The sequence below is a fragment of the Borostomias antarcticus genome (assembly GCF_949987555.1).
Source record: "Borostomias antarcticus genome assembly, chromosome: 5".
Lineage (NCBI taxonomy): Eukaryota > Metazoa > Chordata > Actinopteri > Stomiiformes > Stomiidae > Borostomias > Borostomias antarcticus.
The window spans coordinates 11,319,668-11,337,232 of record NC_140238.1 but is presented as its reverse complement, the minus strand read 5'-3'; the positions used below and the strand labels follow the sequence as shown (position 1 = coordinate 11,337,232).

The 17,565-nt window shown below is 45.9% G+C and overlaps 1 protein-coding gene across 1 annotated transcript; it reads left to right on the top strand.

Moving 5' to 3' along the window:
• Window positions 1–1,103: 1,103 nt before the first annotated feature.
• LOC311309574 (uncharacterized protein) lies at window positions 1,104–6,855 on the top strand (the record flags this gene model as incomplete). The annotated part of the gene is made up of 9 exons (XM_084438904.1): window positions 1,104–1,269; window positions 1,404–1,436; window positions 1,803–2,129; window positions 2,867–2,923; window positions 4,508–4,576; window positions 4,922–4,993; window positions 5,101–5,169; window positions 5,278–5,355; window positions 5,951–6,855. Exons 2-9 carry the CDS (start codon window positions 1,415–1,417, stop codon window positions 6,853–6,855), a joined length of 1,599 nt encoding a protein of 532 aa, XP_084295030.1. The 5' UTR covers window positions 1,104–1,269; window positions 1,404–1,414.
• Window positions 6,856–17,565: the final 10,710 nt, after the last annotated feature.

The window sequence follows — 17,565 nt, the reverse complement described above, 5'->3', positions numbered from 1 at the left end:
ATGTGTCCCCCACCCGGCGACAGCCGGGGGGGGGGGGGGTGCTTTAATTTGGCCGGTGTCACGTTGTCCATCTGTCAGTCCCCCCGTAGTGGCCTACCAGAACCCAACCCACCACAAAAGGGGCACCTTTGCAATGCATTTTTGCATTGACAAGTACATTTAGATTTTTACATCAAAAACTATGCTTGGTGTCTCAGTATAATCTCAGACAAGTTTACTCAGGAAACCATGTAGCCTACTTTCTACATCCACAGAGAGTAGAGCGTGAGGTGTTTAGTAGCACTAGATATGTCTGTATTTCAGTACAACATTCATTATACTGTAGGACTTTTGACCATACAGGTGCATGGACTTGTTTGCCCATTAGATGGAGACGTTATTGTCCTCTTACTCTACCATGGTTTGTAGAGAGCTTACTTTGGTCAATCATTGATAGGCCTACACATGATGTGACATAGAGCTAGGTATGTCTGTATTTCAACATTCATTATAGGACTTTTGACCATACAGGTGCATGGACTTGTTTAACAACTAGCGAATGTTGCCTCGAATCCAGATTCTATGCTATATAAAATCACACATTATGCCGTATTTCTTTGTTTCATTATTTAACAAACAAAGCCATAAAATTGAGGTGTCTTCTATATGCCAATATAGTGGGATCTCTGTATAAAAAAAGCCTAGTGAGAGGCAGGGGGTAATAATCTAGGCTCTCATTAACATTTGGATTTATCTGGTCAGATCTGGGGCGAGTTATCATAGAAGGCTTCTCTGGAGAGCCTTGTTCATCCCTCTTAAATTTACTGGGATTAATGTTGTCAAATTATTATTTAATTATTATTATTTAAATATTTTAAATATTTAATTAATTATTTTCCCCAAGATTATCTACAGTACAGACTTGATACAGAACTCAGAAACCCTCAGAAACATGGCTTCAGTTTAAAACAACAACTTCTAGTGGAAGTGTGGGAGGAGCAGATGGGCGGAGCCTGCAGTCAGCTGAGAGCTCCAGTTTTATATATTAATGGTTTTTATATGGGAGGTGCTGACTGAATATAATAAACTTCAGGGTGAAAGTCTACCCAACACCGTCGGATATGGCTTACAACACAACTTCAAACAGTCTCTTATAAGTCTTTGGAATAAGATGTTCTTTAAGAGAGTAATGTTGTTTGATGTTTTTGCACTTTGATATAGGAAATTAGCGGTATACTGTAGTTAATCCAAATAATTTCGAATCTGGAGAGGAGCTGAGAAGCAGTTAAGGTAGGTATCAGTTACCAGATGTAAGTTTGAGATTTGAAACAAAAGAAAAATGTATGAATCCGATCTATCTGTATGATTGAGAAATATATCATTAACTAATGTTATGAAAATGTCTCCGGACTCTTTTCACACAGAGGACATCACAATGGCAGAGTCCAAAGTATATAGTAAGTTTGATCTGATAAGGTATCAGTATCCAGGTATCCATGTGGGAGTATGCAGTGTTGCACGTACACAAATCAAAAGCAATCGTGAAAGAGTGGGCTCTGAGGATACTATAACATTTTCTTGTCTTAAAGATGTGATTTCCCCTCTACACTAACTATATTATCATTCAGGATATTCTGGATGTTGTGTTAGTTGATGCACAGTATAGGCCAACTCTTAATGCTTACAGTACATTGTTTTTGTATGTGTCGTGTTTCAATATTAGGACTGTCTGTATGCAGCTGTGCTGTCGGAGAAGCAGACTGCATACTTCTCCTGTATCTGGAGTGGAGCGAAGACAAAATGTTTTCTCTTCTCCCCAACAGGAGGGTTTAAACTCAAGATAGAGGTCGCTGTGGTGGCTCGGGCTGGTGGTGATGTCACTCTGCCATGCCACCTCTTTCCCGAGACAAGCGCTGTTCCCATGATGATCAGGTGGTTTAAGGAGACAGAGTGTATTTACCTGTATAAGAATGGCCAGGTGATAGAGGGGAGGGGCTATGAGGGCAGAGTGAGTCTGGACACCCCGGAAATGAAGACAGGCAACGTGTCTCTGAGGCTGAGAGACATGAAGGAGTCAGAACATGGTGTGTATATCTGTCAGGTCATCTATGGAGAACAGAAGGAGGAGGCTTTTGTAAACGTATGGAGCGGTGAGTGATCTATAACTATAATACATCATTATGAACATTAACTCAAGAACAACTAGAAATGGTGCTCAGAGAGCACAGACCTCCGCCCATGAATGCATGTCGTGGTACAAGCATGTGTGCAAGCGCATGTTTGGTATTGCTGCATACGTTATATTGAGAGCATTATGCCAGTCCAAACCCTGTCTCTGTGAGCTTAACTCCCCAAGTCCAATAAATGAATGGAGGTGAATGGCCAGCCATGTTTGGCCGCTCGTGGACCTGCCCCGTGATTCAGATCTGCTTCAAAAGTTTAAATTGGCCCATACTACACCCCTCGACTGAGTTTCATGAAAATCGATCTGATAGTTTTTGCATAATCCTGCTAACAAACACACACAAGCAAACAAACAAACAAACACTCCATCGAAAACATGACCTCCTGCGCTGTCGCTGGGGCGGAGGTAATGACAATACGTTCTCTTTGCCTGTACTTTTAAAATAGAGTTTCACATAGTTAGTACATTAAAATGGTTACAGCACATTATATAGTATAGTATACAACATCTGTACATTGAGCTTGTTGAATCTATCTAAAGTACAAGCCGATAGGCCGATTGGTTATCTGAAGAGATGCTCCCAATCCATGTCTTTGACTTGATGCATGTTAGTTCCTGAATAATGTGATGAACAAAAGAGAAAAGCATATTTGTGAGCATATTGCCTTACTGCTCTTTAACGGTTCACTTTATACTCTACAGTTGTACATGGTTTAGGTGCATCTTTTGAAGGCGCTCAAATTTATCGATTTGAAAATGGTGAGTAATTACTTTGTTTTAGTAGGATATACCTGTATTTTTTTGAGGGTTGATAGGCTTCCATTATTATGTGAAAAGTCAACTTTGCAGATCATCTCAAACAAAAAAACAAACAAAAATCATCAAATACAGTACCAGTCAAAAGTTTGGACACACTTTCTCATTAAAAAGTGTGTCCAATACAGTATCTATATCAGCAAATTAACCAGGATATATCTGCACGGTTGGTCGAGTATATAGTGTCAAAGTATTTCTTTACCACGTATTGTGATTGGTGATGATATTGCATATTAAGATTTCCTGGCCGATCCACACTTTACAAAATGAGCAATGCCTTCATGTACGCATCACAATGAACATGTGCAGCGCTCATCAAGAAAGCTCAACATGCATTTCTTTTAAAAAAAAAACAAAAAAAAACATTGGAATTACATACTTTGACTTTGTTCTTGTTATGGTTCTGGCTGGGTCAGTCCTGCTCAACGCCTACTCCCAGTCTGGACCCTCGCTACCCCCCCCCCCCCCCGCCCTGTTCCCGGCCTGGACCCCTGCCCCTGGAAACCTGTTCCCCTACTCTCGCCCGCACCTTTCCTCCCAGTGACTGCCCCTGTTCTCCCAGCACCTCTGCACACGCCCTGAGCCAGGAGAGTAGGCTGCGAGGAATGAGCTTTTGGCAGTCATGCTTGTCTGCCACAAGCCTCTCACACCATTTCCCCCTGAAAGCTTACTTCCCCCTGAGACAGTTGCGCACCTTTTCACCTTGTATATTTTGCTTGCACCGTTGTCACTAGATATGTTGAGGTTCCTAGTGTGTATCATCCTGTATTCGTTGTCCTGTCTTCCATGTGTTTAGTTGGTGTCCTCCCAGCCCCAGCTCTGGCCACCAGTTCCCCACTAGTCCCACTCCACTCCAGTCCCTCTGGTCTTCCCCTCTAGTCCCTATAGTCCCTCTCTACCCCTCTATCTCCTGGTCCACTCTTGTACCTCCAGTCCAGGTTTCTCCTTGTGTCCCATGTCCTGGTTCTCCCTGCCCTGGTGTTCTGTGTTTGTTTTGACAGTTTTTGTGTTCCCTCCCCTTTGGCGCCCCCTGTTGATGTTCAGTGTTTTATAGTTTGATTAACCCTGTTTTCTCGTTGTGTCTTGTCGCTTACCTGTTCCCCATTCCTTGATTGTTCTCCCTGCTATATAAGCCCTCATGTTTCCCTTTGTGTTTGTCAGTCCATTGTTCATGGTGGTGGTGGTATTGCTCCTGTGTTCCTGTATTTTCACTTTTTTCTTCATTAAACATTTGAACCTGCATTTGGGACCCACCTCCACCACTACAACCCTAACAGGTTTTTCATAAACACTGCAGATTTTACCTGATTAATTTACTAATATAGATGTACCGAGAAAGAAAGCACATTAAGTATAGGCCTAGCACCTTTCATTTCTGTATTAGCACGTCTTTCACTGTGCAGTTCAAGGGTTTAGAGAAGGAAGAGAAATTGAATGTGCCTAATATTATGTTCAACAGAATGTGTTTGGTATAATCTCATCATGTAGCCTACTGTCTAACAATTTATTATCTTTGATTTTTTTCAGTTGAACATTATTTAGAAACTGAGAGCATAGAGGACAAGCTGAAAAGAGAGACATCTGCTTGTTTACTTGGTAAGTGTGCCATGTATTTAACTTTTAAGTATATTTTACTTCAAGTAAAAAATAATACAAAGAATCCAACAAAGGTGATAAGCTCAAAAGCAAATTAACAGAATAATTCCGTACAGTATTACTGTATAGTGTCTCTTCTGCGTCATTGCTAGAATGCTGCTTGTATTAATACATAAGTAAATAGGCATAAATAATGCATGTACAAAGGGAATTACTGATCTTATGTGTTCTGGACAAGTGCTGAAATAAAGAGGTGTGTATTGACAACAGGAACATATGACCAGCCTGCTTTCTAAGAGTTGTTCTTTTCTGAAAAATTTTCTCAATTTTCTTTACCCGAACCAGAAGACAGACAAAATACACAAGAGGACAAGCACACACAAGAGGAGGATATCAGAATTAAAAATGCTAAACTTGGTGGGATAATACAAGCATCCACTTTAATTGGAAATTATGTTACAACTGATGTTGTACTTTAGTGGGGTTTAAATGCAACTCATTTGCTGTCCTATATTTTCTCATAGCCCAACAGGTATGTGACCTGATGGCTGTGGTAGAGAGACTGGAAAGTGAATTAACAGTTCAGAAAAATGGTGAGTGTGAGGGAAAATATCTCAATTACATTTTTGGGAAATTGTGAATAATCCCAAAATGCCAGTTTCACAGTTCCAATATACTTACCAGTCTCTTGTGTTGTGTAGCAGCGGGAGGGAAGAGCACAGATACAAACCCCACTCTACCAATACAGAGGAGACGCAGCAAGGATCTTCCTCTACTATGTGAGGCCTTTTTAATCTCTATAACTATATTAGTCTTCTTGATTCAGTTATGCTGAATCAACAAATATCCACATTTGTGTTTTCAAATGTTTTTCCAATGAGATATTAGTATTCTATTTCTTTTGTCCTGATAATGCTTTATTAATACCCGTTGTCAAGTCCCGCACTGCGAGGAATCCAATGATGTCCACCACTTGACATTTTGGTTGATTTTACTGACCATTAAATCAACAAGATTACCAATTTCATGCAACAAGTCAGCTACTGTTCTGGTCGCTAATTTTTAGTATAATTGACAGTAGAACATAACGAAAATTAGCATCATGGCTAGCGGACATTTTTTGCTTAGAAAATCCAGTGAGAGGGTGTGTGATCAAAGATGGCACTCATAATTATTTATCTGTAATTGACCAATATTAGTCGGCCCTAATTATCTATAGGTAAAAAATCTAGATCCCTGCGGGTAGGCTACATGTTCCATAAATGAATGCTGTCAGGCCGATAGTGTCAGAGGAAAATGGAAACAGACAGAGATACATAGGTTTGCTCATTAACATGTTAGATATCCTTAAACCAGCCCTGTGTTGCGTTGCAGTCGGGGGAGAGAGCAGCAGTCCAGTGACTCCCAGTGTGTCTGAGCTGAGACTGGTGCTGCTGGGGAGAACTGGGGCTGGGAGGAGGGCAGCAGGAGACACCATCCTGGGCAGAGAGGAGTTTGAGAGCCAGGCCAGCCCCTCTGCAGTCACCCAGAGGAGTAGGAGGAGAGATGGGGGTGCATGTGGGAGACGGCTGGTGCTGGTGGACACTCCAGACTGGTTCTGCCCTGGTCTCTCTCTGGAGGAGACGAGGCAGGATGTGGGGCTGTGTGTCCGTCTGTCCGCCCCGGGACCCCACGCCTTCCTCCTGGTTGTAGCAGTGCAGCCCTCTGGGGAGGAGAAAGGACTGATGGAGCGAATGGAGGACATGTTTGGAGAGGGTTGTTGGAGACACACTGTCATTCTGTTCACCCATGCTGGCTGTCTGAGAGAGCAGAGCATGGAGGAGTTTCTCCAAACAGGGAGTCCGGACCTCCAGCAGCTTGTAGAGAAATGTGAGAACAGGTACCACCTCCTCAACATTGAGGACAGGGCCCATGAAACTCTGGTCCCAGAGCTGCTGGAGCAGGTAGAGAAGATGGTGTCAGGAAACACAGAAAGCTTCTACAGCAGTCACACCTACCAGGAGGCAGAGGTCCAGGTCAGAGAGATGGAGGGAAAGAGAGAGACTAAGAGGAAGGAGAGGGAGGAGATGAGGGAGATCTACAAAGGAGAGGCCAGAGTTGAAGCAGAGAGAAACCTGATGAAGGTGGTCCTACCTGAGCTACAGAGGAACATCATCTCAAGCGAGATGCAGAGAGAGTCCAGCAGACAGCTGGAGAAGGATAGACAGATGGAGGAGGAGAAGAATAGAGAGATTGAAGAAATGAATAGACAGATGGAAGATTTTTATTTATTTATTTAACCTTTATTTCAACATGTCGAGTCATTACGAACAAATTCTTATTTACAATGGCGGCCTGAGAAGTGACAGGAGCCACTCGAGGGGAAAGGGGAGGTGGGCTAGAGAATAAAAGCATAATGCTCTCAAGCAGCACAAACATACATCAACAATAACATCCAAATATACTGTAAACACAAATGCAACACAAATGCAACAATAATAACAACCAAACAAGAGCACACAAACAAGTAAAAAATAGACAGTAATGGACATATGGAGAGAATACACATTAACGTTACGGGCCATTACCTGGAGGAAAAACAGTTGCAGGAATCAGTGAGAATGTCTGAGATGGGATGGCATCTTTGAAGGCAGACATGGGGATGAGTTTGTCCAGTTTAAAGGTTTCAGTGGAAGGTTTCCAGTCGAAGGCAGCAGCAGGCTGGGGGAGGTGTTGGTTTTGGACATTTTTAATTGGATATGGAGGGAGGACTGGGTGTTGTGTGTGACAGGCATTGGGTGTAGCAGGTGACGCAGGTACAGTAGGGAGGTGATAGGTGGAGAAGGGTGTTATAAATGACAGTACCTGTAAACCAGTGGAGTTTACGATGGGTGTGAAGGGTTATGAAGGGAGAGCAACAGAAAGATTAAAGAGAAGGACAAAGTGAGAGGAGATGAATAGATTGGCTACATGGAGAAGAACAGTGAGATGGAGGAGAAGAACAGAGAACTCGAGAAACTGAGCATGAGACCATGAGGCTCTCACTGTGAAGAGTTCGCCACGCACTGGCAGAAGTGTTGGGCTGGGCAAGGAGAAACTGTTCTAGCTACTGTTCCAGCTAACTGTTCTAGTTACTGTTCTAGCTAGCTGTTCTAGCTACTGTTCTAACTGTTCTAGCTAACTGTTCTAGCTACCTTTGTATAGTTTGTGTTCCTGGTGATACTGGAACATACTGTAAAAAATATATACAAAATATGTTTTCTATGTTGTAATTAATAATGAATTGATAATGATATATGTTGTAAATAATCATGTTTTTTACACAGCCTCATCACAGTAAATCATGTGATTGATTCACTGACTTCATCTGATGTAATCACTTCCCTGAGAGAGTCCCATAGAGACCCTCTTTCCATGTCTGGTCCCGTTGATAGTGTCCCATTGTGTAAGAACAGCTCTAATACACAACATGCAGTCAAACTCAAAAGAATGGGTCTTTACTCAATTGCGTGTGTTGCATACTGTTTCAATTATGCATATGTTGTATATTCTGTTACCTACTGTACTCTAATTAGTCCCTGATTGTGCCTTTTTGTTGTTGCTGTAACACAACAATTTATGCTCAGGGATAAAGTGCCTGCCTACCTATCTGCCTGTCAGTCTGTCTGTGAAAATTCAGATTCAAATTCAGACAATCTTGTGGCTGGAAAGATGTAGTTCATACCTTTATCCACCACATGACAGTAGAGGATACATTAATTAGGGGCCAGGTAGCTCTACTGCCGGTGTACCTCTTGTTGGAGAATAGAATAGAAAGTTTATTTGCCATTTATACCATGGTCTGGGTGAATACTCGATTCTGATTGGCTGGAGGGGTGGTGGATAAAACCGTAGCCTATATTGCATATCTTATAATGCACACCTCGGCTTAAATTTAATCACCATTCTAAATCATTGTGCCATTAAACCCATGTTAACACTGTTACGCTACGATCGGCTTCCATCATATTCTAAGTCATCTTCTATATCCTCAAAATCTGATAAATATTCAGGCTTATTGCACACAATATTCCAGGCACCAACAAGCCAATCGTAGCGTAGAGAATGTGAGCCGTGAGTGTAGCCTACAGACGGAGAATAGCCAGTCTGCGCGCTGTGCGCATGCGTGCTGGAGCAAGTGGGGAAGCTTCCGTTTCTAAAGATCATATTACAGAGGCATGTGAAAACCACAACAATCCCTCGCTCTATGGAAGCACAACTAGCGATACATAAAAATAGATTGATGAAAACAACCGTTTCGCGGCAGAAAATACATTTTTAGAAGCTGCATTCTCGGTGCCCCGTCCGGCACCATTACATGGATATACTTAGCTCGCGCTGGATTTTAAATTTCTTCTACAGGCCTCCGAATTACACCAAAGTTATCTCGGTGAGTCAAACGTCTTATACTATGCCGTAAATAAGGTTCCGGGGCCTCATTTATAAACATTGCGTAGAATCCACGTAACTAAGTTAGCTTAGCTAAGTGATTACTAAAATATACGCACAAAAAATCTCCGATTTATAAAACGCTGCGTATCACAACCCATGTTCACTCAGGCACGCCTACGCCAGCTGCCCTTTATAAATCACAATCAACACTTAACTTGGCGCACGTGAACGCGCGTTCTGATCACACCCCAATTAACGCCCACAATTGCCTATAAATGGTCAGTGATACGCCTATACATATGCAACGACAATGGAGCCGAGTGCAAAAGGCAGAAAGAGAAAGATACATTTTACCGATGCGAGGTGGAGGTATTGGTCAACGAGGTAGAGACGCCGCAAAAGTATCTTTCCGGAACGATGATTTCACATGTGCACGACTGATAAGAGCACCTGTTAGGCCTGAGTGGTCTGTTAGATAATGAATTATCTATCATGCAGGCTATATTGGCATTCCTTTAGTGCGGTAGGCCTTATTAGGTGGCTGCTTATATCCAAACTGATAATCATTATAAGCCTATAGTGTTGTTGCATGGGTAATGGGGTTTGGATCTATATTGCACGTAATCTAATGCTTCACAGGGTGGCCCATGAATAAAATGCCTAATTTATCAACGTATAAACGGGTCAATTTACAATGACATCCATAACAATGCAAACATGTAGGCCTATAGTGACTACTTAAGGCAAGTATCCCCAATTTAACTGTACGACAGATCTGAGGGTTCTTTGCAGCAGCCAATTTGTGTATTTTCCGGGATATCATGCATTTCACATACTTTCTCAAAACATTCTGTAGGCATATAGAAGCTACGTGTTCTAATGGATGTTGCGGGATAGCCAAGCACATATTAAAACATCTGTGCCAAGTACCGGCATATCCAAGGCCCCGTGCATCATGGCCTACTATAATCCAGCTATATCAGTGCCTGTATCGAGGTCTTGTAAATATATGGGGTCCATGGATGAGTTTCATGTGATTCTATAAAGGGTAATTATTGCTACACACATGACGATTCGGCAAATTAATAATCTAACTTGCTCCCTTGTGTTCTTACAACTTGGAGACGCATCACCTCCATGCGCTGTTTTGCGCACAGCTAATTCTACCAAAGCGGCATGTGAGCATTGGGATGACATGCGTTGTAAGGCCCACATTCCTCGTATGCCTGCTACATGACAATCATACGACAATATGAGGATATATGATGATGTACAATATAGCCTAATGTAGCCTACAGTTGCCTCAAGTAGGACATTTCCATTCACCGCTCAACATCATTGTTGCGGCTTGCCTCAGTGGTCATTCGGGTTTACATAAAAGCCTAATCAAATATAGGCTATAAATACATAAATACATTAACGAATGAATAGGTGGATAATTAAACATACGAATAGGCTAATTAACTAAATAAATGATTAACTGAATAAATATACTTCAACGCCGAATGCAACATTTGTTTGGTGCGGTATAGGCCTTATAGTTGTAGGCTATCGACATACGGAATCATTACTATGATAAGCCTATAGGCTCGTGTCGTGTTGTGTTATCAACGTAATATGTGGCTTTTATTCATAGGCTAGCCTACTGCCCGTGATGCTTCTCGGGATAGCCTAGAAATGAATAGGCCTACAACATAACATTATATTATGACACAAATGGGTCAATTCACAGACACATCCAAAGCAATGCCGACATTATTTCGTGATTAGGCTACGGTGGCGATTGATTCCGTTTAAACTGTGTGACACATTGGAGGGTTTCTTGCTGCGACCGATGTATTTATTATTCAATATGTCATGTGTTTCGCAGACTTTCCCGAGTTTCATCTCTCTGCCATCGGAGTCGCGTTTTCCCCTTTCTCCAGAAACGTGCTTATCGTAGTTAAAGGAGGGTCGAAGTGTGCGTAGAGTTACGCACACCTTCCGCCAACTTATCGCTCAGCTCGTTTTTTATAAATACCGAAAGTTGCGTAGAAAGTTGCTCAGCATGGGTTACGCACGCTTTTGTACTTACGCAACGTTTATAAATGAGGCCCCAGGCCTTCTCCTTTAAGATTTCCTTCTTCCTGTCACATGGTGGTGGTGTGTGTGTGTGTGGGGGGGGGTATTGTGTGGTGGTGATGTAATGCAGGGGTGGGAGGGGTGGGGGAGAAGCGGTGAGAGGAGCGTGACGGAGGGGAGAGTGAACGGTAATGAACTCTGAAATGCTCCTGAGACGTGTGTGTATGTATGTACAGTATGTATGTAATGTATGTATGTATATATTGGGCATCTGTACAGTATGTGTGCGTGTGTGCGTGAACTCTTCAGGTGTGCCTGGACCTATTCGGGGACTCTCCGGTGTGCCGTCACCCCGAGCAGCACCCCAGTGAGGATGAGGAGGTGCAGCGTTCTTCCTCATTTATCTTCCTCCTCAACACTGCCCTCTACAGCCTCGTCTCCGTCCCCCCCGCCCTGCTCCTGGGCTCCGGGTCTGACCGTGCCGGCCGGCGCGCCGTCCTCCTCCTCCCCTGCCTCCTCTCGTTGGCCAGCAGCGCCCTCTTCATCGCCATGGCTCTGGAACCCCGCCTCAGCGTCTACATCTCGTTGGCCGCCAGCTGCATCCCCGGCCTATCGGGGGGCGGGCGCCGTGTCCTACATGGCCTTCATTAGAAGACCCACCAAAAGAGCTACTACACACCTCAAGTTCTGAACTCTGTGGACTAAGAAAGTAGACGGCTTCCTGAGTAGAATAGACTACAGTATATGCTTTTACTGAGACACCAAGCATAGTTTGGGTATGTTAGAGAAGTAGAATGAAACGACTCAATTTAGTTCTGCCCATAGCCTCTTGATTCTTTGGAAGTGTACACTGCGCCCCATGATCATGTTTCCTCTATTCAATCCTCTACTGCTCAACATAAATCGGGCAAACTCTATATTTTCCCTCCATGATCACTCCGTACTCTTGAAGGCAGTCCATAGTCAGATACACCCTGCTGAAACAGGCTCAAAGCACTTAATGCCCTGTAGGTGTATGATGGTGCGAATGTACCCATCCACACAGCCATGGAACACCATTTTCCACCTCACCAATTGATGGTTCCCTTCCATATGCCTGTACAAGAAAGAAGTTGCAGCTGTTCTAATAAGTAGTAGACTATGAAATGTGGTCCCACAGGTAAGCGGGTGTTTTCCTTGACCCTAACCTTAAAGGACAATGCTCGTTTTTGACAACCTGGACCTTATTTACGACATATTATAAGACGTTTGACTCACCGAGATCACTTTGGTTTAGTTCGGAGGCATGTAGAAGAAATTTAAAATCCAGCGCGAGCCAGTATATCCATGTAATGGCAGTGGTCGGGGCACCGAGAATGCAGTTTCTAAAAATCTATTTTCGGCCGCTAAACGGTTGTTTTCATCAATCTGATTTTATGAATCGACAGTTGTGATTCCCCAAAGCGAGGTGTAGTATATTTTATACTGTACCATACTGTATTACATCAATACATTTGTATTACTCTCATGTAGTAATCATTTTAGTAGAATAAGGAATAAACTGTTAATTAAGGAGTTTAACATGTAGGTTACAACAGATGTCCTTTGTCAATATGATCCTTTGTTTATGGTCACCTTTGAAGTCAGTTAGCCTACAGTTGTAACGTGATCCTAGGAGGACACAGGAAGAACCCAAAATAGCCCCATGTCCGAGGGGGGCAGAGCTCAGTGACCCGTGGACCAATTACTGTCACAACGGGCTTGAAAAAGTGCAATTGCGGACAACGGTGTGGAGCAAAAATCAGAGAGCTTTAATAACAAAAATCAGAAGTCAAAATAACAATCCAGCTCAAAGAGCAAAGAGAAACAAAAACTTCACCAGTACAACTCCCGGCAGCATAATTCAAGATCCAGCACAGAATATCAGATCACTGGGGTTTAAATAGGCCACACACCCAAACTGACACAGGTGTGGTAAATCACAGGTAATGATCAGTCAATTGTCCGAGACCGGAGGCCTCGGCGCCCTCTGTTGGCTCCTGTGGGTATGGCCGGCACTCCAGTCCTGACAGTACCCCCCCCTCTACGGCCACCTCCAGGTGGCCCCGGCAGGCGTGGATTCTCCCGGTGGAAGTCACGGATGAGGGTTGGGCACAGCACCCAGCGAGAGGGAACCCAGGATCGCTCCTCCGGGCCGTAGCCCTCCCAATCAACTAGATATTGAAGACCGCGACCCACCCGGCGAGAATCCAGCAGCCGACGAACCGTGTACACAGGGCCACCTGCAACAATACGAGGAGGAGGAGGGAGTGGGACGGGGCGAGATAAGGGAGAGCTTGAGAAAGGCTTCAACAGGGACACATGAAAAACAGGATTCACCCGAAGAGACCTAGGCAAGCGCAGTTTATATGCCACGGGATTGACCCTCCCTACCACCACGAACGGCCCAATGAACCGGGGTGTGAACTTGGTCTTCGTGCGCAGGGGTAGATTCCTGGTGGAAAGCCACACCTTCTGCCCAGGATGAAACGTGGGCGTGGGTCGCCTACGACGGTTGGCCTGGGAGCGGTGGCGGTCAGACGTGCGGATAAGAGCAGAGCGGGCCTTGTCCCATGCCCGACGGCATCTGGCCATTGACGCATCAGCTGACGGCACCGCTGACTCAGCCTGCTGACAGGGAAAAAATGGGGGAACGTACCCCAACTGGGCTTCAAATGGTGACATACCAGTGGACGAGCTTCTCAATTGGTTGTGGGCTATCTCCGCCCACACCAGCCTCTGGCTCCAGGACTCTGGGTTGGAGGAGACCATGCAACGCAGGTAGGTCTCCAGCTCTTGATTTACCCGCTCAGTCTGGCCATTGCTTTGCGGGTGATGACCTGAGGACAGACTAACTGCAGTCTCAAACAGGGACCAAAAAGCTTTCCAGTACTTGGACGCGAACTGTGGACCTCTGTCCGATACTATGTCACTGGGTACACCATGATACCTGACCACTTCACGGACTACTAGGTCCGCAGTCTCCTTTGCCGAGGGCAGCTTGGGCAGTGGAACAAAATGTGCTGCTTTAGAAAAACGGTCCACAATGACAAAAATTAACAGTGTTACCTGCCGATGGCGGTAGGCCAGTAATGACGTCCATAGAGATGTGTGACCATGGTCTATGTGGCACTGGTAGTGGAAGCAAATGTCCAGCAGGAGCCTGATTACTCGCCTTCTGAGCAGCACAGATGGTACAGGCGTGGACGTACTCCTCCACATCAGCCCTCAGGCGTGGCCACCAGAAGCGACGGCTGATGAGCTCGGCTGTCCGGGCAGTTCCGGGATGACCTGCCACAGGTGAGTCATGGCCCCACCGCAGGACGTCAGGACGGACCTCGAGAGGAACATACAGGCAGTTGGGGGGGCCCCCTCCCGGACCGGGCTCCACCTGTTGGGCCCGCTGGACTGTCTCCTCCAAGGCAAGAATGACCTGGCCCACAATGCACCTGGGGGGTATGATGCTCTCAGGCAAAGAGTCAGTGACATCCGTGTCAAATTGACGTGATAATGCATCAGCTTTCACGTTCTTGCTTCCTGGTCGGAAAGTCACAATGAAATTGAAACGGGAAAAGAACAGGGCCCACCTGGCTTGTCTTGGATTCAGGCGCCGAGCCTCCCGGAGGTATTGGAGGTTCTTGTGGTCGGTGATGACTTGGAACGGATGGTACGCGCCCTCCAGCCAATGTCTCCATTCCTCCAAGGCCTGTTTGATGGCTAGTAGTTCTCGGTCTCCAGCGTCGTAGTTCCTCTCCGTGGGGCTGAGTTTACGAGAAAAGAAAGCACATGGATGAGTCTTCTTGTCGGCCTCAGCTCTTTGGGAGAGGACAGCTCCTACCCCAGTGTTGGAGGCATCCACCTCAACGACAAAGGGGAGGGTAGGATCTGGGTGAGCGAGAATGGGAGCTGTGGTGAATCGGGCCTTGAGGTCCTCAAACGCCCTCTGGGTCTCAGAAGTCCATTTCACTCTGGCAGGGGCTCCACGGGTCAATGCAGTGAGGGGTGCTGCAACAGAACTGAAGTTTCTGATAAAACGTCTGAAAAAGTTAGAAAACCCCAGGAAACTCTGTACCTGTCTCAATGTCGACGGGACCGGCCAGTTGACCACGGCCTGAACCCGCCCAGTGTCCATCGCGACTCCAGCAGGAGAGATCACCAGTCCCAGATAAGTAGTTCTAGGCACATGGAACTCACACTTCTCCTGCTTTACAAACAGCTGATGGTCAAGCAGCTTCTGGAGGACCAGCCGGACCTGTTTCTGGTGTTCTTCAAGAGACTTGGAAAAAATTAACACATCATCCAGATAGACAAACACAAACCGATTGATGCAATCCCTCAAGACATCATTTACTAGTGCTTGGAACACTGCTGGGGCATTGGACAAACCGAAAGGCATGACTGAATATTCGTAGTGTCCACTAGGGGTGCTAAAAGCAGTCTTCCATTCATCACCCTTTCTGATTCGGACTAGATGATAGGCATTGCGTAAATCCAGTCGGGTGAAAATAGTGGAACCACGGAGCAGATCATAGGCAGTGGACATTAGTGGCAAGGGGTACTTGTTCTTAATAGTTATTTTGTTCAATGCTCGATAGTCGATACATGGGCGCAAGCCCCCGTCCTTCTTAGGTACAAAAAAGAATCCTGCAGACATAGGAGAGGTGGAAGGTGTAATCAAACCGTTCTTTACTGACACGTTGATGTAGTCCTCCATGGCCTTGGTCTCAGGAACTGACAATGGGTATAGCCGGCCTCTGGGCGGCGTGGCTCCTGATAACAACTCAATAGCACAGTCATAAGGTCTATGTGGTGGTAACGCGGCAGCTTGTGACTTACTGAAGACCTCAGCCAAGTCATGATACACAGAGGGAACCTGACTGAGGTCACAATCTGGATCAGCATTGAGAGGAAACTTAACCTTGTGTGGAGGGCTACTATACACAGAGCTGACCTGAGTGGGAGATAAATGTCCTGACCGGTTACATTCGGGACTCCACATCCTGATTCTCCCAGTGTCCCAATCGATCTGTGGGTTGTGCCTCCGTAACCAGGGATAGCCTAGGATTACGCTTTCCTGCTGGGACTCAATCAAAGAGAACTGGACCTGCTCGTTATGGTCACCAATGCACATATACAGGGGGCCTGTGATGTAGTCCACTCTACCCGACCCTAGGGGTCTACCATCAAGAGCTTGAATGATCAGGGGGTTAGGGCATACCTGGATAGGCAGGAGAAGGCGTTTGGCCAGGCTAATGTCCATCAGGTTACCCTCGGCACCGGAGTCTACCAAGGCAGAGACCCGCGCTTTACCGGGTTGTACAGAAGTCCACGTTAGCAGTACATCCAACTGAAGGCGTCTTGTGGTTGAGGGGAACTGTGCTGCGGCGCTCACAAGGTGGTCCCCTGCCCCTCGTGAGCCAGGGCGTTTCCCTGTAGCTTAGTGCATCGATCCCGGAAATGGCCTGCGGCCCCGCAGTACAGGCAGAGCTTCTCCCGGCGCCGCCGTTCCTTCTCTGTGGGGTTTAGGCGATAGCGGTCCACCTCCATGGGCTCCTCCTGGGCCTGTGCTGAGGAAGGAGATGGCGAAGTGGACACTGTAGCCGGGCGGCCAGGATGGTGCTGTCGGCGCTCCCTTCTCCTCTCCTGGATGCGCTGGTCTAGGCAGATGGCGATGGTGATCAGACCGTCCAGTGTAGGTCCCCACTCACGACTGGCGAGCTCATCCTTCACCGCCTCAGACAGCCCAGAGTAAAATGCTGACATTAGAGCCTCGTCATTCCACTTGCTCTCGGCAGCCAACGTGCGAAACTCGATAGAAAACTCAGACACTGACCGTGACCCCTGTTTGAGGGAATTCAGGCGACGAGAAGCCTCCCGGCCGCTCACCGGATGGTTGAACACCCGGAGTAAAGACGCAGAGAATGTGTCTGCTCGGGCACAGTCTGGTGATTCGGCCTCCCATTGAGCGGTTGCCCATGAGAGCGCTCGCCCAGTCAGTAGTGAGATCATAAAAGCCACCTTCGACTTCTCGGTGGGAAATTGTCCTGGTTGCATTTCAAAAAAGAGAGAACATTGAGTCAAAAACCCTCGACATGAATCTGGGGATCCATCATACCTCTGGGGTTTATGGAGACATGCAATGGAAACGGGGTTGGCCGCCGGTGGAGCTGGGGCTGGGGTTCCAGTTGCTGGGGCTGGGGTTGTTGGAGAGGCCTGGAGAAAAGTCCGGATCTCATTGACGGCGCTGGCCACTTGGTTGATTGCCTCTCCCATTTCATCCATTACCGTCTTCTGTTGAGCCAGTCTTTTTTCCTGTTCGGAAACCGCACGGATTACGTCCTCCGCTGCACTCATCGTCTGGCTGGATCTTGCTGTCACAACGGGCTTGAAAAAGTGCAATTGCGGACAACGGTGTGGAGCAAAAATCAGAGAGCTTTAATAACAAAAATCAGAAGTCAAAATAACAATCCAGCTCAAAGAGCAAAGAGAAACAAAAACTT